General features: G+C 39.2%; 1 protein-coding gene across 1 annotated transcript; it reads right to left on the bottom strand.

Moving 5' to 3' along the window:
* Positions 1-1,770: 1,770 nt before the first annotated feature.
* Positions 1,771-18,195, bottom strand: RB195_021034 (uncharacterized protein; the record flags this gene model as incomplete). Its single annotated transcript, XM_064189676.1, has 28 exons — positions 1,771-1,905; positions 2,005-2,095; positions 2,193-2,300; positions 2,366-2,562; positions 2,615-2,741; positions 2,962-3,068; positions 3,423-3,560; positions 3,631-3,774; positions 5,137-5,211; positions 6,702-6,851; positions 6,932-7,007; positions 7,071-7,175; positions 7,230-7,337; positions 7,523-7,648; positions 7,709-7,865; positions 7,920-7,992; positions 8,051-8,179; positions 9,010-9,072; positions 9,129-9,191; positions 12,296-12,371; positions 12,534-12,628; positions 12,692-12,764; positions 12,850-12,959; positions 13,041-13,153; positions 16,821-17,075; positions 17,770-17,850; positions 17,907-18,007; positions 18,119-18,195. 28 exons carry the CDS (start codon positions 18,193-18,195, stop codon positions 1,771-1,773), a joined length of 3,153 nt encoding a protein of 1,050 aa, XP_064045557.1.
* Positions 18,196-18,390: the final 195 nt, after the last annotated feature.

Below are 18,390 nucleotides of genomic sequence, written 5' to 3'. Positions count from 1 at the left end.
CGTTATTATATAGTAGACAAGTATGAGATCGAATAACAGAGATTCCTCCACGTTATACGTTATCAGTCTGAACAGAAAGTCTGAACTTAGGCTAAAACCGGACTTCAGACTTTTTGTTGTTCGCTTCGCCCTCCTTCACCGATGAATAAGAAATAACAGCAGAGACTTTTTTTTGTAAAATTATAATTGTTTTTTCATCTATCAACGATTTCTTCAATTTTTTCCCTGAAGAATTTAGGCATAGTTGAGGGATTTCATTATTTTCTTCCTAAACGCGTCAGTTCTATATTTGCAAAACTATCCAATTCGATTTTACATCATACATTTTACATTATTCGACGTATGAGTTTCCTCCGCTCTCAACTTATAGCAGAGAATGATGTGCTAATATGAAATAACGCGAATATCACCGTCGTAGTAATGAAGATAATACTGTACGTCAGACCACGTGAGCGTGTGTTGGCTAGCATTATATTTAAGCAACGTTTCCACTTTCTGAAGAAAAGATGTTAGCAGCATCAGTGAAATATGCTTGAAAACAGATATGCGAATGAGTCATAGAGACTCATTCTACCGTTGGGGCTTCCGCGCACGAATCCAACGCAGTGGATCCCGCCCCACTCTATGGTTTTCTGACACAGGCGCACCAATCCGACGCCATGGTACCTGTCTCCCTCTCCCTCTCTTTTTGGAACTTCGTAATTTCGTATTTCGTGACACACCACACATACACACAAACATATATATATATATATATATATATATATATATATATATATATATATATATATATATATATATATATATATATATATATATATATATATATATATATATATATATATTTATATTTATATTTATATATACGACCTAAGCGCGTTATTATATAGCATGACTGCTTTACAGTCGCTATGAAAAGTATTGTGGTGAGTCTGGATACCCCATCCCACTATCAACAGGACGATAAACTATACGGTGATTGAGCAGACAACGTCCTTGACGCTTCCTTTTTTAAATAAGTTTTTCTGCTCCTCTATCACATAATCGTATGTGGTCAGGAGTATTGACAGCACTCCTGTGAAAAATACTTTTTGGTTGCCATCGGCGAATTGCTGTAACGATTGTAGCCCTAGTGATCGCCTTCGCCCAAATGTAACTCATTACAGTATGTTCCACCGCAGCTCTATGTCTTTTATCTTGTTTCAGTTCCTGTTGATGCCGTACGTTATGCACAATTTTAAGTGGATTACATTGTACTCGTTTTCGTACATTATTTTATCTCATCTGGTTTCAGCTAAAGAACGAGTAATGTATAAAGTAATGTATAAAGCAGATTCCAAAACAACAGCTAAGACTGCAGGAATACGAAGATTTACTAGTTGTTGGAACGACTGAACTTCGACGAGCCACTGAATGCAGCAGATCATGATATATGTCTTGAAAGAGTGCAAAATATTTTTCCAGAAACCATCTACCAAACAACTAAATTTAAGGAATATTGTTCAGCTGCTTTACAAAAAAAATCGGATCTCTAAAAAGAATGAATTTGAATGAATCTACCAAACAAGTAATGCTAGATATGTCATCAGTTGCATTTTTCAAACTGTTACAGTTTCTGCACCAACACTACAATAAATAAGTAGTTATATGAACTAACTTTCGGGAAACAACGAGCAAAAAACCAAACAGTTTTAACTGTTAAACGATGCATACTTCGAGAAAAAAAAACCGAAAGAAGGAAAGTCCCACTTGTAATGACAACAACTGTTCTTACAGCGTGCGCGTACGTTTACGAAGGACCGCTTCATTCGAATGTGGTAGGAGCAAGGGATGTTTCGAAGCGGCTCGAACTAATTGTCCTTTAGTATATCCATCCGCACGTTTTTGAATTAGCTGTTCTTCATTCTTGAAAAGGATAATCTCAAATGCATAAAAAACCGATTGCACAAAAACACTTGCTAAGTAAAAAAAAAGATAGAAAAAAAAAGTAGAGAAAGAGCATACCACAAAAGGAACAAACGGTTTTTCTCCAAAACAATTGTCAACAGTTACCGCTCTCAGTTGCAACTCATTATCAGAACGTAGCAGTACCCAGCTGAAAATGAAGACTTCTAACTAAAATGGAAATAGGAGGAGTTTGACTGAGAAATAGCGTCAATAATTAATATTCAATTAAAGCGCAGGATTCTTACCTGTGTCTTGTTTGATCTCCTACTGCCTTTTGTGGCACTGTAATCGCAGTAGCTCTCGATGTGTTTTCTTCTTCAGCCATATCGGTAGCAAAAGAGACAGACAGGTTGCTTTCGGATATATAGCAAATTAGACAAAATTTTGAAGGTCAATTTATTAAGAATTCAAAATTCACCTTCTATCAGTTTTCCTCCCCTCCGACCGCAACGCACTAAGCAATGTATGACTGCTTCCACTCAATTCCTCATTCAAAGCAGATTTTTCTTTTCCAGGAAGCATCGTCGTTTCTCGTCTTAAATGCAGAACGGTATAATCCCACTTCAGGTCGACTTGATTCTCACGTAATTCACCGTCATTGACACACGCTCGATCCTTCAGAAAGAACCAATTCATGAAAAAAAGGTAATATGCATTCTCATCCAACCTCATGCTCACTAAGGTAATGAGAAAAAAACAATTCTATTCCTTCATTATGTAGCAGTAGAGTCTCTTCCAACAATCCCAGCAAACCCTCCAAGTCACCGATAATGTTCCATTCTCCAAATAGAGACCTTAAGATTATATCTTAATCTGTTTGCTCTTGTCAAGATGTTTGGTTTTTCAAACAAAAAACAAAAGTTGCCAATGAAGATATAGACTTTTAGAGAAATCATGCCACCGCACAAACATTTCTAAGTAGTAATATAAAAAGACAGGTAAAAACAGTCACGTTTCTGGAAATGGACAGATGTACTACGATCTCCCGAAAATAATAAAGCAAACAACACTCACAGTATTTTCAACATTCCCTGTGTCAGCAAACCATTTTTCCGTTCTTCTTTTGAGTCTATACTCGACAGTTCCAAAAGAGCGTGCTTTCCGCAAATATGTTTGTAAACCTTTAAAAGGGGGAAAGTGTCTGGCGTTATTTCACCCGCTTTGGGTGTGCCAAAGCGTTCGACTTCCATTTAGAATTGCTTGAGTTTTATGGACGCCTGCGCACCCTTACAATGACTTGCGGGGGCCAAACTATGCGTCAATTCAGTGTTTTTTTGTATTTTTTCAGACAAATCTGTGACCAATTTATCAGCACCAGAGGGATGAAGGGCTTGGTTGACCTAACACGAATTCGAAACATCGACCGTGCAGTCGTGGCGGGACTGTGCTGCACTCATACTGTTTGTAAACCTTAGGCGAATCAGATTCACAAAGCTGTGAAAAAAATCCAAGGCAACAAAAGGATCAACTTGTACCTCATTCGCGCGATCCACAACATCTTCCTGTATGCCCATTTTCAGTGCAGTATAGGAAGCAAACGACGAATCTACAAGACCATCGACAAAACGGAATTGAAAATTGAGTTTGTCCCTTTTTCTGAACACCTCCATGGTCTGCAACATTCCGCTCAGTTGAGAAAATAAGGGGGTGGGATTTCTAAATGCGGAAGAAAGTGGCGCTCACATGATATGAAACAATTCCACGTTCATCAGTGATCAATTCCGGCAGTGCATGGAAATGTGAAGAAAGGAATATATGTGGACAACACTCTTCACCTTTTGAAGCCCAGTACGATAAAGATGACGCCAGTAACGAGAGACCAACTTCCTTAGAGAAAATCCAAAAGGGTTCATACTACTCACAGGAGAGCACTCATGCAAAAAATATTTAGTTTGTTCCCTCATGAGTACATAACATCTGCCTAGCCTTACGTCAACTGCATAGTGCTGGTTATCTAAGGTTCGCTATGCAACGTGTGTCTCGGGGAGAAGGACTGTCAAGAGGTAGCCGTTTAATGCGCGACAACGTATAGTAGGGCGAAAACTACATGAAACACGGTGTTGTTGTGTAAGGCTTGGTAAGGGTTGCGTTGCGTTCGAAGCGGTGCGACGGAGCGTACGGCGGAACCACTGATGACACAATTCCTCGCTGTAGTTCGCGACCCACCTCGATTCGAACGCTGTCTCCAGCTCGTCGCTCTGAGCGGAGCTGCTTTCGCATCTAAACAGTGTTCCATGTCCTTTTGACCCTACTACATCTAGAGGAGTGAAAAGCGTTGATTATTGCTCTGCGCGGCTTCTGACAATGTAGCTACAGTTAAACAGCCCCGTCTCTGATCCGATAGCAAACTGTCGATAGAACTTTGTACGTTGCACTGTATGAATGAGGAACAAACAAATGTTCATACAAATCGTGAACACCCTTAAAAAATGAGAATAGGTACGATCATTGCAATTCTGAACGAATCATTGAGAGTGATTTTCTTCAGCGGTTCTCTCCGCACCTCACTCACTGTTAAATGTTCGCCTTGTTTCAAATTCAAAAGCAAAAAAACACTTACGAAAAGTTTGGAAATCAGATAATCCAAAGCCATCTATTTGCTGCTGTTCTCGTTGTTTGAATGTTTGTCGAACAACAATTACTGATATTAACGTCTAACTCGTAATAAGGATAGAATATTGACCTCAGGTATGCAAATTACGCAAAGGCGTATCTCGCAGAAACAAGAGCAGGATCACTATTCAAAGGCTTCTCTGGTCATATCGATCATGGCATCTGGAGTAGATGTAGAACGACTGATTGTGATAAAAGAGAAAGACAATATTCATGAAGTATTACAACTACAGTGTTACAAGTGCACAAAAGAAATTACTGAGAAAGTGCAGAAAACTATTATGAAGAAATAATGGGATTAGGAAAAGAGTAAGGATTCCGCCCAATAACCTTACTAATAAAAAGATGTAGACGGACATATGTTCAGGTTCTAAGACTCGAGAAGAGATGAAGTGCTACCGTTACCTCTAGTCCCTCACCCGTGTCGCCAATTGCGCTATAGGCGTTGTCATTTTTCGTACATGAGGACCTCCTTCTACGTGTAAACGCTGAGTTAATCCAAAATACATCTTTCTTATAAACATCGTGTTTTCAGACTAGAATAAATATGATTGGAAAATTAAGATAAGATAGTACCGTCATTGCGCCCTTTCCAAACTCATCTATAATTATAAGGGAGCGTTCGTCGCCGCGTCGTAACGCAAGAGAGATCTGAAGAATCGAAAACTACATTAGAATCATGCGTGAATTCTCCTAACTTTCTCTTGAAATTAGAAAAGCTCCAAATATTCCACAAGCACCTTCTTGAGGTATTTATAAGAAAGTTTAAAACCTTTTTAATTTCACTGCTAAGAGTTCATGCGACTGGAAGTAGCCGAGAAACTAGAACTATCAAAGAATGTAGACAAAACCTATATGGTTTGCGAGTTGGTAATACATGAAAACAGCTGAATTATACGCAACCGCTGCTAAGATCGCGTAGACGAATCAAGTAAACTTAAAAAAAAACAATGGAAGAAAATACTTCTACTTGAGTCGAAAAACGTTCTCGAGATCTGGATTTCGGAAACAGAATTCTGAGAGATTTTTTTAAAGACACCATTTCACGAAACTGGGAAGACTGAGGCGTCTCTGGGCAAATATAAAATTCGGGAGGTAGATTAAGAGTGTAAGTATGATCCCGTTCATTCTACCTAATCGTCCTCAAATACGGCGTGGGGAAAAGTGTTCATTTCTACAAGGTACGAAGAAGCAATGAACACCACCCACGTCCACAAGCGGTCGGAAATCAATGAGGTCTCCTCAACAGCCTATTCAAGAAAAACCTATGAGTAGGCTGCTGAGGGAGTGAAGAAGAATGGCACATTCTAATGCACCACGCAGAAACAAACGCTGTCTTTTTAAACTTTATATTTGACCACATAGACACCCACCTCGTCAGTTTTTTTTTTTTTTTTTGATTCATTACGTTTAGGCTGATGTCTACAAGGGAAGATGTGAAGCTGGTGGAATGTCTTTTTAGACAGCTTTACATCTGTCAGCTTTTGGCTGTTCCCATAACTAAAAATAAAACTGAAGGAAAAAAATTACCGAATTAAGACAAAGTTTTAATCCACAGAAAGCTGAAGGTGACAGACTCCTCCGACAAGAAGGTGATTTGCAATAAAAGGTTGCAGGACTCTTTTCAGCAGTAGTCCATGCGTGTGTGAATAGAAGAAGGAGAGATAAATTGAAATGTTACAAAAACAATAAACAAGTTAGGTGTAAAGTTTCCGGAATTAGTTAATTATTAGTTAATTCCGGAAACTTTTCACCTAACTTGTTTATTGTTTTTGTAACATTTCAATTTATCTCTCCTTCTTCTATTCACACACGCATGGACTACTGCTGAAAAGAGTCCTGCAACCTTTTATTGCAAATCACCTTCTTCTCGGAGGAGTCTGTCACCTTCAGCTTTCTGTGGATTAAAACTTTGTCTTAATTCGGTAATTTTTTTTCCTTCAGTTTTATTTTTAGTTATGGATAAAGAAAGATAAAATAACCAAAAGAGATTTGAGCATCAACTCAACAATCACATAATTGTTGCGGCTTTTATATTATATATTAAATTTCACTTGTAAACAACGGGATGAGTAAAGATATGAGTTCACGTTGATGAGTACCACTGAGTACCTAAATGAACTTAGTTGATGGTAAAGTACCTGGCTCAAATCCTTCGCAAAAGTGCTCATTCCATCGAGTACGGAATCTACAGCGTAAATTCTTGAGAAAATGCGATTTACAAAACCAATATGGGCTACATCGGCAGGCACAAAACTACCTATATGAGCCAAAAATACAAGCAATCCAACCTGTAATGAAATTTTACAGACGACTTGCAAAAGCGGCAAAAAATTAAAGTTGAAGTTCAGAGTTAAAAAGACATTGCCACCTGCTTCAAATATATGCTTTTTCCACATGCATTAGGTCCTGTGACAATTTTGATTCTCGAACAACCACCACCAGAGCTGAAAAAGAGCTACAATTTCAATTTTGAGAACAACTAGTAATGACAGATAATATATCCACACCTCACAGGGTTCGCCACAAAATGTTCAACAACTAGTTGCGACAGAGGGTGGGTAACCCTTGAAGCATCTATGACGGGTTCGTCAACAATCTTTGGACAATTCCAACTGTAAAAAAAGTTGTTTCAGCAAACAAGAGCAAGCCCAATACAAAACTCTCACCCAAACTGTCGTGCCGTCAGTGCTAATGCAATGGCAGCGTCAAGCAATGCACCAGCTCGTTCCACTGCTAGTAGCAGAGAAGAACGAGATAATATGAGTGCGGACATTCTGAAATAATAATTTCTAAACTCAGAGCTCATTATTTACAGAATCGATTCGAATGCCTGTTGGTCAACATGAGCCCAAAAAGAAATCTAAAAAAATATACAAGTGGGACTTGCACATTAACGGTTCTCACCATATTTTCGTACTAATTCTTTTAATGGTTATGCTTCAAAGTTTACTGTGCTTACCTTAATGTAATAGTAGTTTCCTTGTCAATGATTCTCATTTTAAGATCACCCAGCTCCTCGTCAAGAGCTCTCATTCTTTCGCTTTTCGCATGCATTGTATGGGCAGTGGTGTAGATGACCTCCAAGCTAAAGAAACGAAAGAACGAGTTGCTTAACTGGACGGGAAACAATAAGAAATGAGTTCACTCAGGAAATTCTTCAGGGTGGAAATCATGAGGAAGTACGACCAAATAGCCAATCATGGGCACATAAGCCACTGAGCAGGTGGCTGCCTGAAAACGACTGGCTTCATCTTGGGCCACACCAGTTAGAATTGACGGAAGCTGGCGGTAGATGCTTTTAACTGAAAACTACACACAGCTAGTGGAATGTCAACTATTGATATACACCAATGAACCTCGATCTAACTCTGGATCCACACTAGTATTCATTACTAGCCGGTTTTCAGCGTAGGACTCCTCAAAATCGATCTTAAAGAAAAAAACAGTAGTGAAAAACTCGCAGAAAACCTTCTCTTAAGTTACACACCATTGCACTCAGTACCGCACACAGTTCCGCCAGAGGTTCACCATAACAATGAATGTCGTTCTGAAGAAGAGTTAACGGTGATCCCACACTTTCAAGGTAGCGACCAATTATCACCGAGTTTGAAATGGTCTGAAAGTATCGCAGTTGAAGATGGGTCTACAAGCCTACAATTTTGATATAGGAACAAAATTCTTCAAATTAAATTCGTCTTTAGACACTTATATTGTCCACTTTCCAAGAACACAACGCAGAGTCTGATTAAAACGGATTCGAATATGACGAGGATGACGACGCAGCACGTTCTTGGTGAAGGCTTGCATTGCCCTCCCTCTACAGAGAATTTCCTATTTTCACTGACATTTGTTTTGTTTCTGGGATGCGTCTAAGATAATAAATAGTTCGTAGGTAGTTTCCCTTCCCCCCCCCCCCCCCCAATGTGTTTTAGTACTAGCAACACTCACCGCTACAGTCTTAGTGAAGTAAACTCAACCACATTGGTTCGTGCGCAGCCTCCTTTGCAACTGCACCAAGCTTCAGATCGTTTTTACTCGACTACTCTACGGCATTATTATACAAATGATAAGGTAAGCTCTTAAAACTGACATTCTTTGATTAAAACGGAATATATAGAAGGGGCAAAACGACATAAAGTACGGACAGTTGCGTAAGCGACCGCGCTCGAAGCGGCGCGCTGGAGCGTAGCGGTTGAGATGGTGTAAGGACCCTCGCCACAGTCACCCATCTGTGGAGTTCGCCATGGTTCCACCTCGATTTCAACCGGTGTCTCTAAGGCACCGCTTCGAGCGCAGCCGCTTACGCAACTGTCCGTACTTCATGTCGTTTTGATCCGACTATATATTCTTTTCATGTTCGGGAAATATCCACATAGTTTCCATCTCAGCGACTTAATTATCATAGAAATCCGCTAGAACTTAATAGACAACCCTCTGTAACAGCACCTTGTGAAGATTCTCCCAATGCACAACTTTCGCAGTTCCACTGCGGAGACGTTCCAAAATATGCTGAACAAGAACAGAATCGCAAAGCTTCGGAAAAGAAGCAGATGAAGACCGCTTACCCTCACATTTCTTAAGGGCTCCAACAAATTATGGATTTTTCCAGTGAGTTCTACATTACAATCCTGAAACATACAGTTCTTCATACAACGACAAGATCTCTACATGAGCTCTTCGTATTCTTATTCTTCTCTTTTCACTTTCTATTTCGTTTTCGTATTCAAAAAAGTGTAGAGAACAAAATGATAATGCGGAAAATGCTGTTTTCTGCACTATTTCATGGCGCTCCACCTGGCAGCAAGTTCTTCTCCAAATAATACATTTCCGCAAAAGAAATTATTTTTTGCGTGGCTAACGTTTCGGCAATATCGCCTTCTTCAGAAAGTGATATAAGTGTTATGAAGGATTATAACAACCTCGTATCCGGCTCTATTAAAGTGAAAGCGTTTGATCGGATTAATCACCCCATGGTCGTTCGATATCACCCCTTCCAGGCTCTGAAGAAGGCGATATTGTCGAAACGTTAGCCACGAATAAAGGATTATAACCTCGTGTCCGGCTCTATTAAAGAAAACAATTATTGAAACATCAACATGAAGAGGTTTATCGAAAGTCGCCCATGGAAATTAATTTTTGTCCTGATTAGGATGTGCGAAAGCCAACGTCTCACTGGATTCCCAGGAAATAAATATATGTACATATAAAGCAGAGACTATGTGCCTGAAGCTCGATTGAACGTAGGGATTGATGTCGTGAGAGGACCTTCGCTAGTGCCTTTCATCGCTGCAGTACAAAATAGGGGTAGTCTCACCTCAGTCTCAACAATTAGCTCCACTAGGCCGCTTCGAGCGCAGCCACCTACGCCACTGCACCCATCTTCAGGTCGTTTTTAACCGACTGTATGTGTGTATGGTATGCATGTGTGATATCTATATAATGTATGGCAATAATACTAGTCAGCCGATTGAGATATGTACGTAGTGTGTGGTTTAATGCATGTACCTACCGTCTCCCTGAGGCTATGCTTATACTAAATAAATGCGATAAGGTATTTTAATAAACGCCTTGGGTAGGTACGAGCTATATAACTTGCAGTTATATGGCGAAAGTTACATAGATATTGGATTCTGTGCCAGCTCTTGCAGACCTGTGCTCAAGGAATACACAATTCAGTAAACTGCGGGTAACCGGGTTAGGCAATTATACTATTCCGTTGATTGAGATGTACATGTATATATACGCAATTGTAAATGTATATATGTATGTATTAATGTAAGCAATATAACAACCCCCTAATTGTTCTATTTGAGATAAAAATCACTGGCCTAATCTCTTTACATTTTTGTAGTTACTGAGGGTTAGTTGCATCAAAATAAACTCTCACAATCTCGACCGACCAATGGAAATATTTGCGCTTTGTTTTGTATAGAGATAAAATTACATTTTCAGAATCCTTGAGCTCTATGAGGAGCCGAAAATCTCCACTCAGATATTAACCCTTTAGAAGCTCTTGCTCTCTACCAGTGAGAAATCGATTGAATGATTTGGCGAAATACTGCAGAACATCTTTTTTGAGTTAGGCTTGAAGGTAATCCTCACCTTTAAATTGGATTAAAACGGAAGTTTTAAATATGCTCTAAAAAAAAGTTATACTTCGGTTCCATGTACTCCAGACAATGTTGTCGATGTATGCTCAATCAGAACTTCGAAGATAGCTAGATTTTAATAAGAAATCTCCAGAAGAAAGAAGTGAGATATGTTCTGAACCATTTAAATCATTCCAAATGGAAATCTTCCTAATGCTTCAACGTTATTTTTTACGTACATTTGAAACGTGAAGCTACTTCACCATTTTCGAGTTTGACACGAGCATGAATCCCAATGGGTTGTTCTCATCCTAAGAAGTGAAGTCTAGAGACCGCTTCACTGCTTCTAAATAGACGTGCCATATGATCCTTCCAAAACTCAAAACTGAATGGTCCTCTTATAATCAACGATATACGGAAACAACACGGAAGATTTCAAAATACCAAGATAGCTGTTAAACATGTTAATCAATGTTTGAATATCATTTGTGGCGATTAGTACCAATAAATGGACAGAAAACTAACATTTCAAACTATTTGACGGAATAATTGCTTATTTTTTCTTTATGCGTCTAAAAACTTACAAACTAGAGTCAAATAAGATACTTCCTTCTTAACATGAAAGAATTTAGCAAATCTAGAAATTCCCCTGCAAAGCTGAGGTGCGGCGATAAATCGAGAAGAAAAAAGAAAAAAAAACAGAAAAGAGGAAAGTCAAATAAAGAGGGTAAAAATAAAGAAAAAAAATATGAGAATAAGAAGGAAGAAGCACAAACCAGTATTAAGGTGTAAGTGGATTGGAACATTATCTAAAATATACAAACTTCTGCTGCCTTGCTTTTGCAGCTTAGGATCAGAACTCACCCAGCTCCCTGTTGCCAAGGTGTTTACTTAAAAAACTTGCACCAAACTGGTAAAAGCGCTAAATTTTGAGAGGGCCAGATGGATTATGAAAATATAATAGAAGCCGCTCTTGCAGATTGCTGGATCGAAGTTATCAGCCTAATTTTATCTTATTTACGTGCTATCAGCGAAGGCGAACTCAATACTATTTACATGTTCAAAGTACGTATTTACGTACTTTGAACATGTAAATATTATTAAATTAAACATGTAAAGTACGTATTTACGTACTTTGAGCACGTAAAAATATAGAATTCTCGACGCTTGCTAAATTTAGTCCAGTTCTCATTGAAATTGACATTTTGGAAAGATCTTCTCCACTTATCAACAAGCGGATGGGTGTAAATAAGTAACATTTATTATCGACAAGGTTTGTATACAGGCCACATCGTACTTTTAGCCTAGGTGCTAATGCGAGAAAGTGATTTGTGCTTATAAATCATCTAACAATCAAATCAGAAAAAACATACACCAACTAAAAAAACTCCAGAGATATGTAAACTTCCTTCTTTTAATGTGAAACTCATAGTTTTTCATTTCTTTAAACTTGTGACTTGACTTTAAAAAAAAAGAGTAAGCGAGTTCAGAAGCAATCCACAGAAGTGGGGGCAGACGCATGTACCGACTAGGGTATGTGTAAGAATCGGATGACTTCAGATGAAAAGTCGCCTCATATATGTGTGCAAAAGTTTCAAGATGTTGCAAGTACCAAACAAAACAACGCAAAAATAAGAGTACACCTGAAGGAAAAAAGAAATTGCTTGTTGTCTTTGTATTAGAACTTCACGATTTGTCGTAGGGTGTTGGAACCACTGCCTGGAACATTTTCTAGTATAATGTTGACTTAAACTTACTAAAATTGCAATTCTGAATAATGCAAAAACAGCAAACGATCTGTTTTCTTAGATGGCGCTAAATCCTATTTTCAAAATTTGAGAAGTTTACAGTGGATGGAAAATTAGTAATATTAACACTAACTTGAGCATATGTTTTCCAGGAGTTGATCTGCACCTGTTGCATAAACTGAACAATGATCTACATTCTGACGATTTCGAGGTATTTCGGAAAAGTCCCTGAATCCTTCCTTAACAATTTAATGTATCATTACATTAATGGTGGTATCTCGGTTAAAATACCCCTTTGTACTCATCAGCGGAAAAGATATTTAGAGCGCGATAGGTGCTTTTGTCAATTTCAACCATCTCACCTCTAAAAAGCAAGTTTTCGACGTAATGCAGAAAATGTTTGACGAAGTGAACAAGCATGACATGAACAATAAAACTTATGAACAGACATCAAAATTGTCTTAATTGTGGTAACAGGAGTGCGGACGTTGGCGGTTTCGTATTCAACACCCACACGTGCAGAATCCAAGTACATAAGTAGAGCGCCCAAAGCGCGCACCTCAAGTAACGCTTTTAATTGTGATTGAAATTCATTTTCATTCATTAATTCATCCATTAAAATTTATAGTTACCCACTTACCATATTCCTTGAAAACAAATCGATACGAAATCGAGCAGCTAGTTTGCTCTCTGCCCCGCTAAACCGTTCTTCGGCAAATAAGTCGGAGATCCGTTTAAAACAAGAATCAAAATCTGGAACATATCTTAGGACAATACAGATAAGATCAAAGAAAACGTGTTCGCGTTAATCAATGCTTTCGTGACGTGGTAGCGCTTTCGATTTCAAATTAGAATTGTTTGAAGTTTATGAACACTTCCAATGTCTTGTGGGGTGCAACCGATGCATCATATCAGCGTTTTCAATCTTCCAGTCGAGTAGGACACCTAAGCTGAGGATTCGAAAGTCATAAAGACATCCTTCTCTCCGGAACCTTCCGAGCTGACACCCTTTTTTGAAAGTGCACCAGTAATCAACTCACGTCCAATCTCGCGAATGTCTGTAGAGAAATGAAATGAAAGAAGACAATCCAATGACTGCGTCAAAAGAGAGGATGGAGGTCAGTCACACTTCTACTCCGTTTACACTGTAAGAGAAGAAAGGCAATCGAGCTTCCAAAGAGGTCAGTGCTTCTATCCAGGAGTAGATTTTGACTTGTCCTCTAAAGCGCTTCATAACAAAGGTTTTTATCCGGCGCTTTGAACGCAATGCGCTCATCCTTTCCGTTTATTTTTGAACTTTCTTTAGTTATTGAAAATCCCTCTAGTGTTCTGTGTGCTCTGGTCTCGTATTTGAACGACAGTATCTTTGGAAGTTTGCATATGGCAAGCGCTCCACTCGGAGCACATTTTAGAATACGACATTGAGACTCCGAAATAGAGGTACTAGTTACCACGTTTTTCTTTGAGTCCGAAGTCGTTGGACGCAGCACAGAGGCGTTTTAGACTGTCAAAAGTCCAGAAATGAACAAGACGAATGCGTGCCTGAGGATCACAAAGGAACCAGCCCCATATCAAGACTTCTACGGATTTTGATCTCGCTACGGGTAGAAAGGTAGTAGAAGTTTTTCAATTTTCGAGCCGTCCGGGACTATTGGCATTCATTCGGCACACACATTGAAACCCTTTTATGACTTCCAAAAAAAACGAAATCAGTCAAAACTGCTTCTCGTGGCAACCTAAGCTTTTTCAAATGGAAAAACAGCAAGAACTCGGACTATAGAAGACGAGCATATCGTGAAACCTGAATCTGAATACAGTTTTCCTTAAAAAAAAAAGAACTCGAACACGATTAGTTCGAAATCGAGCCAGAGTCCCGGGGAAGCACTTTCGAAATTGTTTAGAAATGCTTCCCTACTCACTTCGGAAGACTGATTTGTAGTAGTTTCGAAAATGAGTGCATATAAGAGAAGCGGAAAGCAAATCTTGCATTCGAAAACTCTTCAAAAGTACAACATTTGCTGTAATCTGCCATCTCTGCGCGACGTCACTTTGATAAGTTTAGGATCTGTGGCAATCTCAGAAAGGTATTCAAGCGAGTGTATGATGGAAGATGAAAATTTGAATGTTAGTATTCTAATAGATAGAATTTGAATAATAGTATAGTAATAGTTCGCGCGTGCCGACAATATGAAATCAACAAGAAAATCGATTTCGTAAAGAGCATGATTTCTGAGCTCTCATGTAGTGAACGAAAGAAGACGTTTTTTGTGAGTTACCAACTCGCTTACGCGCTTGTAAATGTGAGGGAAATGACTCAAACGCTCCGGATGGATCGGAAAAGCGATCGTGCAGTGGAAGCAATGATTTCGAGATGCGATTGTGGCTACAGCAACCTTGTTTATTTCGGTTAAGTCCACGAGATAGTAAGATCTTTGGAATTATCACTTCTACGAAGAACTGTATAAGTGGCAATGACGCAACAGTAAGAACCTCCTGACGAGTTGGAGCAGCTGACTCCGACCAACTATGTCATTCGTTTATGGGAACACTCAAACCAAACAGCTTTTTTTAAGGCTAAACCTAACTTCTTCAGGACCTTCAAGACGGACTTTTTGGTGGATGACTTTAAAGGCAACACACCACAAAATTGATGTTGTTGGGATCTCTTCAGGAAAGAAAAGGTTATGGGTGTAAATTACACGTGTGAGTGTGGCCATGCAATCCCCCTAATCGTCCTGAAAACGGTATGAAGAGAGATCTTTTTGTAGGTTTTCTTTTCCCCTGAGGCACGTTACAACGTGCCGCATTTGGGCTGGAGCGGGCGGAGGATAATCAATAAATTTCCTTAGCGGGCTATTAAAGTAAAACCAATGAATAAGCTCCAGATGAAACCGGTGCGTGTGCAAAAGTGGCGTTAAAAGGTACCTCCTACGAAAACTCGTATAGAAAGACCGTCTCCTAGCCATTTTTCAGGACGATTGGAGGGACTGAGTGTGATTACGCTCACGTTCCCCTAACCCTATCTTTTCCTAGAGAAAAACTAATGTCGTTCGTGGAATGTTGCCTTTAAACTCAATTTTAATTAATGAATAACAATAGAGTGTTATTGTAAATTTTTCTCAGGAAAACGGCGTTCAGGTTTAAATTTTACGATATCTTAGTGTTATCGTTTTCTAGACTTGGGGTTATTCCTAAAAACGCGTCCCCGACTTCAACATCGGGTCCTTCTTAGTGTTTGCACAACTACCGTAATACCCCGTTATAGGTCCCTCACAACTAAAACATTTGTAAAGTTATAACTTATAACCCTGAACGTAGCAAATTTAAACGGTTGCACGAGATCGAACTCCAACACCTAATCTCGAACTAAAAATGAAACAGTGAGGATCCCACGTGAAGTTAGAATTCCCTTGTGCATCCCCTTCGTTTCCAATTCCTTAGCTGCTGCGCTAAACCTGGTTCTTTTGCGAGCACATCTGCAAGATAATTTTCTGTTGTATTAGTGCACATCCCGAGGGATAGGATCAAGCGACAGTTAGCTCGTAATAGACTGTACGATATACAATATGTAGAGGAGTGTTGCGTTGCTTGTCCATTCGGTAAACCTAGAGGTCGAAGATCGGAGTAATCTACCAGGTAGAACGTCTGACATGCAATGACATATTGGAGAAACTAGGATGCTGATCCTGCTAAGATTGTCTCACATGCAGTTCCTTAACACTATCCAAACACCAGTAATTAAGGATACTGCACATTGCGTATATCTCATTCGCCGTGAATGATTATGTTGTAAGAACACGGTGATTCACCAACCTCGCTAGTTGGGGCAACTGATCAGTTTTTCTTTTTTGAGTTCTTTCGTAGTTTACTTAGTACAATATCGAACTTCGCAAGGAGGGAGGAGGTTGATGGGGTATGCATATCATCAAAAACCTCGAACCATTTTCAGGGCTTTGATAAAGACGAAGTTGTCGAAATGTCAGACGGCGGGTGATGAGGCGCTTGAGAGGATAAGAAGATTTTCCATGCCCACAGAAATAGATAACGTCGAAACATTAGCTGTTGATAAAGAATTATCAATACCAATGGTGGCTACATCTGAAGCAAATTAATTTTAAGAAGATTCAAGGACACTCGAACATGGCACTACAAACTGCACAGTCTGTCAGTACAGTTGAACACATGCAAAGATATACATCATCAAACGGGGGCAAAAGATAAAAGATAATGTGATTGCGGCGAAACCTTTAAGCAGTGCGCTATATCCACAAAAAAAAAACCAATAGAAATGAAAATCAAGAATACTCCATCATAGAACCTCTTCTAAGAAACATTTGCAACGAATGTAATACTGAATTGAACACTAACACTACATCAAACGATATGAAAACTGCTTAGATGTTTTTCCAAAATCACGTACTGTAAATATGGTTGGCGAGGAGAATTAGTGTCCGCGGCTGCACTCCCTCTTCAGAATCTTCCACGTCATTATTTGCCCCAGCAACGCCACATCCTTCATTACTAACAGCATTTTCGGGCGACGCGACTGCACCTTGTCCCAAGTCCGTAGGTATCGTGGTGCTAAGAGCGCAACTCGTGCGTGGAATGGAAGTTGAACTATTAAAGTCTATCGAAGTATCGAGGTACATTTCATCAACGGAGGTTCTTATCCTACCTGAAAAGGTGCCGCATAATTTATGGATGCACCAGTATTATCAAAAAAAAGTTTTAAAAAGATACAGTTTCAAATTTAAACTGTAGTAAGGAGCTCCTACAAAATATAATACTACGAAGCATATCTCAACACCACAAAGAATTTACTTTTTTGAATTTACTTCCGACATGGATGTGCATACTTTTGCTTTGATGTGCTTGCTATAAAAAGCAGAGAAAAACAAGAAAAAAAAAACGATTAAAATTCGCATCGCTATCTTTGATAAAACAAAATAATGAGTAAAAGAAATCCATACAAATGCTACCTCTAACACCAGTATTTTTGCATAGAATCTTTCACCACTTCCACGTATTTGTTAGCAACAGAAGCAAAAATGTTACGGGCTATTAATGCGGACGACCCAACTTCTAAATATAAGATGTCACTTAAGTGAAGCCGTTGCAACTATTCTGAACTCGGGGGACGCCGCGACCTATCGAATTTAAGCTTTCTTTTTACTTTCTTAAGGAGAGAGCTTTCTTTACTTCAGGACGTCACCATATTACTCGGAGGTGGAAATACGTCGCCGTTACCAACAATTATACGAGTCAGCTGCACATAAACCCTTTTTTCCGCGAGGGATTTTAAATATACATATTTAGACGAAACAGAAAAACAACATAAACGAAAAGAATAACCGTTGACTAAAACTCACAAAACTGAGAAAGAAATCGTAGGAAACAGTTATCCTGATTTTTATTGACTAATATCGTTGTTGGTTGCTCTTGTTGAAGTACTGGAATCATGGAGAGACCACTTTGAAAGGAAGAGGCAGAAGAGGGAAACACATACGAGACGCCGACATTGAAAATTCTTGATCTTCGAGGACATCACTTAGCAGACGAATAGTGGTTTGAGATTGGTCATAAACTGCGCCTCCAAGGTATCCTCCACTAAACAAACGTTAACAAACTTCTCGAACCTCCAGAATTTTGTTGTTCAGAAAAGAAGAAAAATGATAAAGAAAGAAAAAAAATGATATGCTAGCAGACTTCACCAAGAACCTTAAACTGACGGAGACAATTGTAGCGTCAGCAGTAGGATAAGAAGAAAACGGACGTTCTTCTGCTGGAGACGTCATAACATACCAGATGTGCACTTAAAAAACCTAAAAGAAACCTGACCACAAAGTGGAAACTGACAAGCCGCCTTGCAGTGTTTTAGTGGCTTGTCCTATAAGCTGTCGATATGGGCTCGTCTTAAAGGCATCACCAAACGAATCTGGAGTGGTGTGGGTTTAGGTGGGTTACTCCTATACGGAGTCGTAAATTGTGAA

Source organism: Necator americanus, chromosome II (assembly GCF_031761385.1).
Source record: "Necator americanus strain Aroian chromosome II, whole genome shotgun sequence".
Taxonomy (NCBI): Eukaryota; Metazoa; Nematoda; class Chromadorea; order Rhabditida; family Ancylostomatidae; genus Necator; species Necator americanus.
This window is presented reverse-complemented; position numbering and strand designations above follow the sequence as displayed.